Source organism: Lactuca saligna, chromosome 1, assembly GCF_052625555.1.
Source record: "Lactuca saligna cultivar CGN05327 chromosome 1, ASM5262555v1, whole genome shotgun sequence".
In the NCBI taxonomy this organism is placed as follows: Eukaryota; Viridiplantae; Streptophyta; class Magnoliopsida; order Asterales; family Asteraceae; genus Lactuca; species Lactuca saligna.
In genome coordinates, this window is record NC_136417.1 from 99,036,724 (window position 1) to 99,046,342 (window position 9,619).

Here is a 9,619-nt window from a genome sequence, read left to right on the forward strand (position 1 = left end):
TAGTTTCAGCCTTGGCAGGTTCGGTCCCTATGGCTCGGTTCTTAACCTAGTTTCGGTTCCTATAGGGGGCTTCGGTTCTAATTAGGGTTTCGGTCCTTAAGGGCTGTTTTTCAAGTTTTCTTCCCATTTTGAGTGATTTTGGCCAAGTTAAGGGTCGGGATGACCCATATGACTATAAAAAGTTGAGGGAGATTTGGGGGAGAGAGATTGATAAAGAAAGATTGAGAGAGACTTTGTTTGTGACCTTTTTGGATGTTTAGCTTCGCAACACAAGGTTCGTACACCCCGTTAAGCTTCGTTATGATGGTTACATGCCACCGAGGGGTATAGAATAATGTTTTATCGAATAGTTTCATCACTTACCCCGATTAGGGTTTAGAATTTCTGAACAAATGAACTTTCCAAGTGATAACTTCTTATTAAAATAGTGAGTTGTATAATAGTAACATAATACAAACCGTAATATACAAGGGTTAGATGAGTTGACTGGTTTGACCTGGTTACTTTATTTGACTTTGACTTGATCAGAATTTGACGGTTGTCACATGGCCCGAGGGTTTGGAGTACTGCTAACGAAAACAACTAATAGTTGAACTTAAGTTCCTCTCATTTACACTCGATTCGTCCCATTACTTGATAATTATGTGGAATTGCTATCGTGACCTTCGATTTTCTTTTTATTCATTTTTCTAATTAACACGTAAGCAAAGTAACCGGTTCATTTGGCTCCCTTGCTTAAAATGACGTAATTGACCGGTAATTTTAAAGTCGAGGGACAAAGTAGGCAAAAAAAAAAAAAAAAAAAACACTTGGCTGACAAATCCGGGACAAAGCCAAAACTTTGTTGTGCTATAGTGTCAATTTCCCCAACTCATAAGGATGTTTTTTGAATAGGTAAACATGTTCAATGGAAAAATATTGAAAAAAAAAAAAAAACTCAGTAAAACAAAAAATAAGTTACATTTAAAATCATTATCCTTATTATAAATAGACATGAAATTACGACTTTAATTTTTTCAATGATTACAAAATTAGTAGCAATTTAATGAGTACGCTTCAAATCTCCTAAAATAAATGAAGATTTTTTACCACATGTCTTCTTCTCATTCATTTAGACACATGAAATTTTCTTGAATTTTTAAAATTTATATTTTCCATTTGCCATTTTATTGTATTGTTTATTTTATTAAATTAAAATTCCACATTTAATATTTAAGATAACATATATGTAAAGTATTTATTAGAAAGAGTTTATATACGTAATGTATTCAATACATTAAAGTGTCATTAATTTTAATAATTCAAATTTTTTTCATTTTTTTATAAATTCAACTTTTCAAATTGTTAAAATTTTATATTTGTTTTTTTTAATTAAACCCATATAATATATGAGTGTCACACCTACTAATATTAACATTTTAAACCACTTGCACTTTTTAAAACAATTAGTTGATAACCTACAATTAAACGACCTGCATAAACCAAAATCTCATACAATTTAACAATAACAAATAGATCCGGTTTTAGCCAAAAAAAAAAAAAAAACATAATTATATAATTAAAAGTGTCCACAGGTAAACGTATATTAACAACTTTTAAAAGGGAAATAATATCACACAATCACTATTATTACCATCACTATAACATCATCATCATCCAAAATGGTGTCTCCACCCATAACGACCCATTGACCCATCATCACCTCCACTCGAATCCGGGCTATAACCTGTTGACCATTTAGACTGAGCTCGAACACCATTAGCCCCATTGCCATATCCTTTAAGGTTTGGGCTCGGACTTCTAGGGACCTGAAAAATGCCCCCAGAACTTGATGTATCAAAGGCCAACCCTTTTTTAATGGGCTGACCTTTGTTTTTTCCTGAGTTTTGGGCTCGAACCTTGGCTTTAGCTGATTGGGTTGGGGCCATATAGCTAGGGACCATGTCTGATCCCGACTGGCGTCGAGACTGAGAGTGTTGGGCTGAGTCGACCGTTTCACCACTGAGTCGGCCTGTAGTGATGTATTCGGAACTCACTGGTGTGACTAGGTCCATTTCAACTGTTTTAACTGATATATTGTCGCTTGTGGGTTGGGTTAAGTGGGACCCATCATGGGTCCCTATTGGATGGCCTTGGTAGGGTTGTGATGCCATCCAACTTTCGAGCCAGTTCCATCCCCATTGTTGTTTTTCATGATCATTGGGATAAGATATCGTGTTATCGCTTTCTGATGGTATGAAATGTTGTTGTTGTTGTTGTTTCTCTTGCTGTTATTTCAAAATATAATAATCTTAGTAAGATATATGTATGGTTATTTCTTTCAGTAAATGGCTAATTACAGGGGAAACAAAACTTGTATTTTATTGTGTCATCAATTTAGGCAGTTACCTAATTATCTTTTTAACTATTTAAAAAACCATATTTGGTGGTTACGCGGATTGATATTAAGAAACAATACTATAAAAACATAATATAGTTTAACAATAGTTAAAGCGATAAAGCGGTGAAAAAATGTTATGTTTTTCTATATTTTAAACTTTTCAAAGTAGGTCTCCGGGAAAATGAATTTTTTAATCAATCCAAAATATATAATGATTTATTTTACCATAGAACCTAGTTAACTAGCCAATCTAATAAAATAAAATGATGAAAAAACATATATAATGATTTATTTACTATAGAACCTAGTTAACTAGCTAATCCAATAACATAAAATGATGAAAAAACATTGTGCTTTGTTGCATTATAGCCTTTTCTAAAATTAGTTAAGCATGAAAATTAAAGTAAAATATATACTGAAATATATAACTTAACTAACTAGCTAAACTAATAAAATGGTAAAAATACGTTAATGTTTTTCAATATTTTAATATTTTATAAATTGGGTAACTATGGAAATGTTTTTATTTAATAGTAAAAGAATACAACGTTTTAATTCGTAAAACACAATTAAATAGCTCAATCAATAAAAATGGTGAAAGTTTGTTATTTATTTATTTATTTATTATTATTTTTTCTATAACTTTTTTAAAACCGGGTAACTGATGAAATGGTTTTCTCAAAGTAGTCAAATCGATTCAGTGGTAAACACACATGATATTTTTTTTTTTGAATTTTATCCTTTCATCAAATACTCAAAACATTAATACCTACACGAACCTGGTATGCGAACGCATATGCAAGAGCCCTTTCTCTTTTCATTTCGGCATCATGTTTTCTCAAAGCAGTTTCTTTAATCTTTTCAATGCTCTCATTTATGTTTTCTCGTGTTTTTGGTGACACTATCAACTTTTCATCTTTCCCAACTTTCTTTTGGAGCTTTTCATGTGTTAATTCAAGTCTACGTGCCCGCACTCTTGCTTGCACACGCACCAAGGCTTGCATACACCGCATTGTCATTTGAGCTTGTTTTCGTACGTTATGGCCCCTTACTAGGGCTTGTAACCTCACTAGTCCCTTTAATGCTCGTAATGCACGTCTAGCCTACATGAAATAACAATGTACTTTTATTTAAGGCTGAATGCAAGAAATATCAACTTATTTTTATTTCTTTCTAAATAATAGCATCATGATTTCATTTCTATTTATTACAACATTGCACATTACAAATTTTTTTTTCTATCAAGTCATAGTACTATGAAAAACATATCAAATTTTGGCGTTGTACTTTTGATTTTTTTTTTTTTTTTTTTTTTTCGTGTTATGACATTATAATATGATAAATTTCCCCAATTATAGCTATGAAAATTGTTTTATATTTTGATGAAACATTGCTATAATTTGGTAAAATTTTCAAAGTAATGCTGGAATAGGAGAAAATGAAAGTAGTATGTTATAACAAAACAAATCAATGAAAGTATGTTACTATTTCTTTCATGTACCCCAATCATATATAGCGTTCCCACACCCAAAAACAAAAGAAGCATGAAATGGAATTGAATTTTTGTTTTACAAAGTGTTTTGACTATTAATCAAATATATAAAATACCCTTAAGCTTGTCAAGATATAGGAATTTGTTGATTGAAATAAATGCTATCAATAATCAATAAATGGAAAAGAGGTAATTTCTGGAATTTTGTTGAAAACCTAATAATAACCAAAACAAAATGTTTTGTTTCTTTATTTGGGAAGGAAGGTTATATATATATTATACCCAATTCAAGAAATAATGAAGGTTTTCGAATCAGTATAAACACAAGAAATAACAATGTACTTTGATTTATTTGTGTATTATAGTATCTTACATTCACTTCTTTTTATAACAACATTCTACTTTCAATTTTCTTTCTGCTTAAGGCATTAGACTTTGAAGTTTTTACCCACTTATAGTGTTGCATTTTTAAAATTTTTATACTTTTTAAATTTACCATATTATAGGAGTGAAAATTTCATTGCATTTAACCTTTTAAATCTAGCAGAAAATTAATTTGTGGAAGGAGTATACTTACTAGATATCCTCTATAGTATGATTGTATGAGGATAGCAGCTCTTTCTTCCTTAGACCGGCGGCCATAACCGGCGAGACGAACAACTTTAGCTGCCGCCTGAGCAGCAGCAACCGCCGCCTCCGCGGCGGCAGCAGTGGCCACCGCCACCGCAATAGCATGATCCTGATCATCACCCGCCTGAGACAACCGATCACCATCACTTTCCTCATTGGTGACATCCGGTGAACTCTCTGCTGGAAAATGCTCAAAAGACACAACCTCGGGCTTGTCTTCTTGATGTTTATCCACCACATTCTCCTTGCGAAAACCATTCTATAATTGCTCATAAATTGGTTAATTTCCAAAATAAATTTAACAAATTTCACTAATGTATGCAAGAATCGAGATTTAGATTTAAGAATCATATGTGATTGTGATGAAACATAAGAAGCACATGATCTAGGGACATAGTTGATTGTGATATTATAGGTGGCATAATATTATAGGTGGCATGATGGTTATATCTCATAAAATTTCACAAATTGCTGGGCCAAATTGCACAGTGTAAAAGGTAGGGGGACCATTCATGATAGTAGTAAATATGGAACCTCCAAGAAAAGCCAAAAGGACAAAGATCACATGATTAATGATAGAAATGGATTGCACAAAAAGCAAGTATAAATTTAATTCAACACCTAACTATGTGTTTAACCCCTAGTGAAATTGGATCAAAGCTAGCATTACATTTATGTTTCCTCGCAATTGTCGCACATATTTAATCAGATCGAAATTCATGAACAGATCAAACTAATCATCATTCCAAAACAAAATAAAATATGTTTTTAACAAAATCTACAACTACTGTTCCTAAATTTGCACCACATAAGACGACATTCATGGTACAAAACGAACAAAAACTGTTCAGGAGAACCAAAATACGGACTGACATATGCTTTTTTTGTCAACATTTTTTACGTTTCAGTTCATCATTGAACAGTTTACGTGTATACAAACTGAATTCCAGAAATCTAACAAAAACTAACCTTCTCATTGAGATCTTTGTTTGAAGGCTTGAACACCTTTTTCACAGACGAAAACCAACCACTCCCTTTCTTCCCCATTTCAACACGGAAACAGATCACTTAGCAATCGTTTCAATCTACAGAAAGAAGCTTTTCACAGACATTAAACGCTAATTCCATCAAGTTACATACAGAAAAAACAGAAGCCAGTAATGAAACCTTGAAGGAAGATGAATCTTTAGTCGTATTATGGATTGATCTGCTTTTTGGTGTTGTTGTAGAAGTTATTGATCCATTCCATGTGAAAATGAAAACCGTAGCAGAAAATGGTGATGATGATAAGAGAGAGAGAGAGAGAGAGAGAGAGAGAGAGAGAGGGAGGAAGTAGTAACTGCTAGGCGCGGAAATGGCGTTGGTTTATTAATCGTTGTCACGGGTGGGTAGGTTTTGAAGCTAATTGCTACTCATACACTTTCTCGAAACTACGGTCTACGCTTCACATACACTCCTCAACACTTCTATGTCCCACATGTTTCCCCAAGGTGACTAAGAATAAGAATTACATTATTAAGAAAATGAGATTAGATTTTTTATTTATTTATTTAAGTTGGGACGATATTTAGAATAATAAATATGTATTATAATATTACTTTGATATATAACTAGTATATTTTAATTTTTTTTTTCTTAATATGTTGTCATTGTCAACAAATTGAAATATCTACATTTAGGTTATTTGTAACCAGAATGATATTTATACATGCATACATTGACAATTATACTTATGTAAATTAATTAAAAGGGATAAGTATAAGAGGTAATAATGTTTTAATATATAAAATTTTATTATAGTATAACATTTTTGTTTCTTTTATTATAAGAAAACAACAATAATACCCAACTCTGAAAAAGAAAAAAAAAGATAAAAAGGAGATATAATATAGGCAACATCTACGTGAGATACTCGCAGATTGCTTGTATTGATGATATCTAGCATACAGAAAAACAAGCTTATACCTATGATATCGTGTATATATGTATATGAAAATATTAGCCACTGAATAAATCAATAGTGTGACTAAAGGAAAAAAAGATATCTACAATAAAACAAAAAAATAAATTAATATTTTGGTCGAAAAATGATCAAGGAAATATCAACCCAATTATATGAAAGGTTGTGGTGTTGCAATCAATGTGAATGTGAAAATGAAAGTGACACAAGTGATCTTTCAATGAAAACCCTTGATACTTGTTAGGATCTCCGACATAAAATATTGGGTGGTGATAATGATTATCTGTTTTGTTTAATCTTATTAATGGAAATGTAAATTACATAAATGTATTTGAGAGTACGAGTACAAGTGATTATATTACTCTCTGTGTCTTGTGTAATTTTTACATGTGAATTTATAGCCTAAGTTGACTAACTAGATGTCTGATATTCTCGGGATCCTGTTGAACAAGCTGTTGCATGTTGCCCTGACTTGGTGATTTAAGATTTTAAGCTTTGACTGGAGTGATTCTTTAGTATAAACGTGTTTTGTGTTTACTATTTCTACACATTTGATTAATAAACAAGAAGTATATTCGTTAACTTTTTTTAGGAAATAATATTGATATTATTCAGGATCCTAACTTGTTAAAACATATGTTTCAGGATCCTAACTACACTTTAAGATCCGAGAGCGTAGACATGTTTCAGGATCCTGACACATAACAATTGCCCCCAAATTATACCTATAACATGTTTGAATTAATTTCAAATATTTAAAGAGTATAATTTGTTGGATTAATGTCTAAGTCCATAACTATAATTGGTAAGACTTGACCCGACCCGACATGGTCAATTTGGGTTGCATGACATCATGCATTTGGATAGACTATAATGAGAGAAATAACACTTAAGGTTTCTTAATATATTATAAGTTCTAATATATTAATAAGATTATTTAATTAGTATTGATCAAGAATTAATCTAGGATTAATTAAGTGATCAAAAGAAGACTAATTAAATATATAGGTTGATTGTGTAAATCATCCATGCTTGTATAGTGGGCTAATGCTTCATGGATTATCAAGTTGGGCTAAAACCCATAAGATGCTCCATAGATGCTCCATGGTATATTTGAACCCATGGATCCAAGGAAATGGAAAGCCATGACAATTAGGGTTTACCCTAATTATCGCTAACTATATAAGCATCTTATTGTTGACAAAAATGGCACTATATTATATGTGAAAGGGCTAGCTGATTTTTATGAAGTGTGGATTTCTCTCTAATCTATTCCAAGTGTATTTGGTGTTGTGTGAACCATTTGAGGTGTCACACTTGGGGCACTAGTCACTCAAGCTTCATGAGGACATTCTACATCAAAGAGGTATATAATTATAACTTGATATATTCATATGAATCAATGTTATTATGCTAGTTAGGATGAATACTTTGGAAAGTTCATATTTGCATGTATAATAGAGAAAATATAGATCCAAGGTATTTAGGGTTGCATGTACACTTAGGAGTGTTAGAATGCTCAAAACCCAATAGTGGTATCAGAGCCTAGGATTGTTTTCAAGTATACTTGATGCAAATTGCTAAAAAATGCTGAAAAAATCGATTTTCTGGCTTTCTAGGCACTGGACTCGTCGAGTCCACTGATGAACTCACCGAGTCCATGAAGAAAATCATCCTACTCGTCGAGTAGGTTGATACACTCAACGAGTAGGAGCCCCAGACATCATATTTTTGCTTTTTTTTTTTGCTAGAAATGGACTAGGAACATTACCATAAGTTGTTTTTGGACTTATAAACTTGTTTTTGATGAGGTAATGTTCATGCTAATCCAATTTCAATGATATTTTCAATAGATTCATGTTTTGTGTTAATTTAAAAGTTATGCTAATTACATGAAAAAGATTGAGGTGAAGTATCTTTATTCATATGAGTTACTTAGATTAATAGATAAGTTAAGTGATTATGTGTTTTCAATCCATTTTAATCTAAGATATGATTCTAAAATGTGTTTGTGTAACTTGTCCTCAAGTTACATGAATGGTCACATTCAAGTTTCTTAAAACTCATAAAAGATGGCAAATGTTACAAAATGAAGAGTCTTGTTCTCATTCAATGGTTTTATGACTCCATAACTTGTCCTCAAGTTATGGAGGTTCAAGAGTCACTTTATTAAGTAATAAAATGTGTAACCTTAATTAATTCCATAAGTTACAAAATAAAGAAAAAGTATATTCTTTTATTAGTTTAAAGTCTTCCACAACTTGTCCTCAAAAGTTATGGAACTTGAAGAGCTTTTAATTAAAAACTACTTTAAACACATAAGTTATGGAATTAATTAGTTTTGAATAGTTTCAAAACTTGCCCTCAAGTTTTGGAATTTGAAAAGTATTCATTTATGAATACTTTAATACCAAGTTAGCCCTTAGAATTTTAAAAGTTAAAATTCAACCCTTATACTTTATAATATTATAAGTTAATAATATTTATATATATGTGAAAGAGTAAAGTCAGTCTTACCATTAGTAGGTCTCATTCACGAAACCGGTCTGTAAGGGGGGTATAAGGTTACTGCCTATAAAATGACAGTTTAATGGGTGTCCACTCTCACCCACCGCTTCCTTGACTAGTGGAGGGTCGTTAGCCGAACGGGTAGGACAAGGACTAGAGTTATCTGTAACACTCAAAGTCAGGAAGGCCAAGAAGGAAAGAAAACTCTAAGTCAAAGGGGTCAACTCGCCGAGTCCAGTGCGAAACTCGGCGAGTCCGAGCGGGATCCGGGTTAAGGAGTTAGTGACCGACTCGACGAGGCGGCTAAGGGGACTCAGCGAGTCTGGTCTGAACGAGGAAAACCTTATTCCCGGGAGTTGTATCCTATATAATGGGTGTTATGTCCCTCCATCAGCCTCCTTATCATCCTAGAGAACCTGTAAACCCTAGATTTCATGTGATCTTCCATCATTTGAGAGAAATAGCTTTGGAGGATGGAAACTTTGGAAAGGAACTTAAAGATCAAGAAGGTTGCTTCAAAGGGGAGGTGAAGATCCGAGATCTACTTCAGTTTGTGTTCATCTTGGAGGTAATAAGCTGCTATCTTCCCTCCTTTGCATCTAGATCTACTTTTGTTAGGAGATTTGGGGGTTTTATGGTTGTTTGAGAC

At 32.5% G+C, this 9,619-nt stretch overlaps 1 protein-coding gene across 1 annotated transcript; it reads right to left on the reverse strand.

Annotated features, from left to right (window-relative positions):
- Positions 1–1,535: 1,535 nt before the first annotated feature.
- Positions 1,536–5,886, reverse strand: IQD21 (IQ-domain 21). Its single transcript, XM_078990635.1, has 5 exons — positions 5,670–5,886; positions 5,472–5,587; positions 4,450–4,761; positions 3,160–3,483; positions 1,536–2,267 (listed from the first exon to the last, which is right to left on the reverse strand). Exons 2-5 carry the CDS (start codon positions 5,547–5,549, stop codon positions 1,653–1,655), a joined length of 1,329 nt encoding a protein of 442 aa, XP_078846761.1. The 5' UTR covers positions 5,550–5,587; positions 5,670–5,886; the 3' UTR covers positions 1,536–1,652.
- Between the last annotated feature and the right edge of the window lie 3,733 nt (positions 5,887–9,619).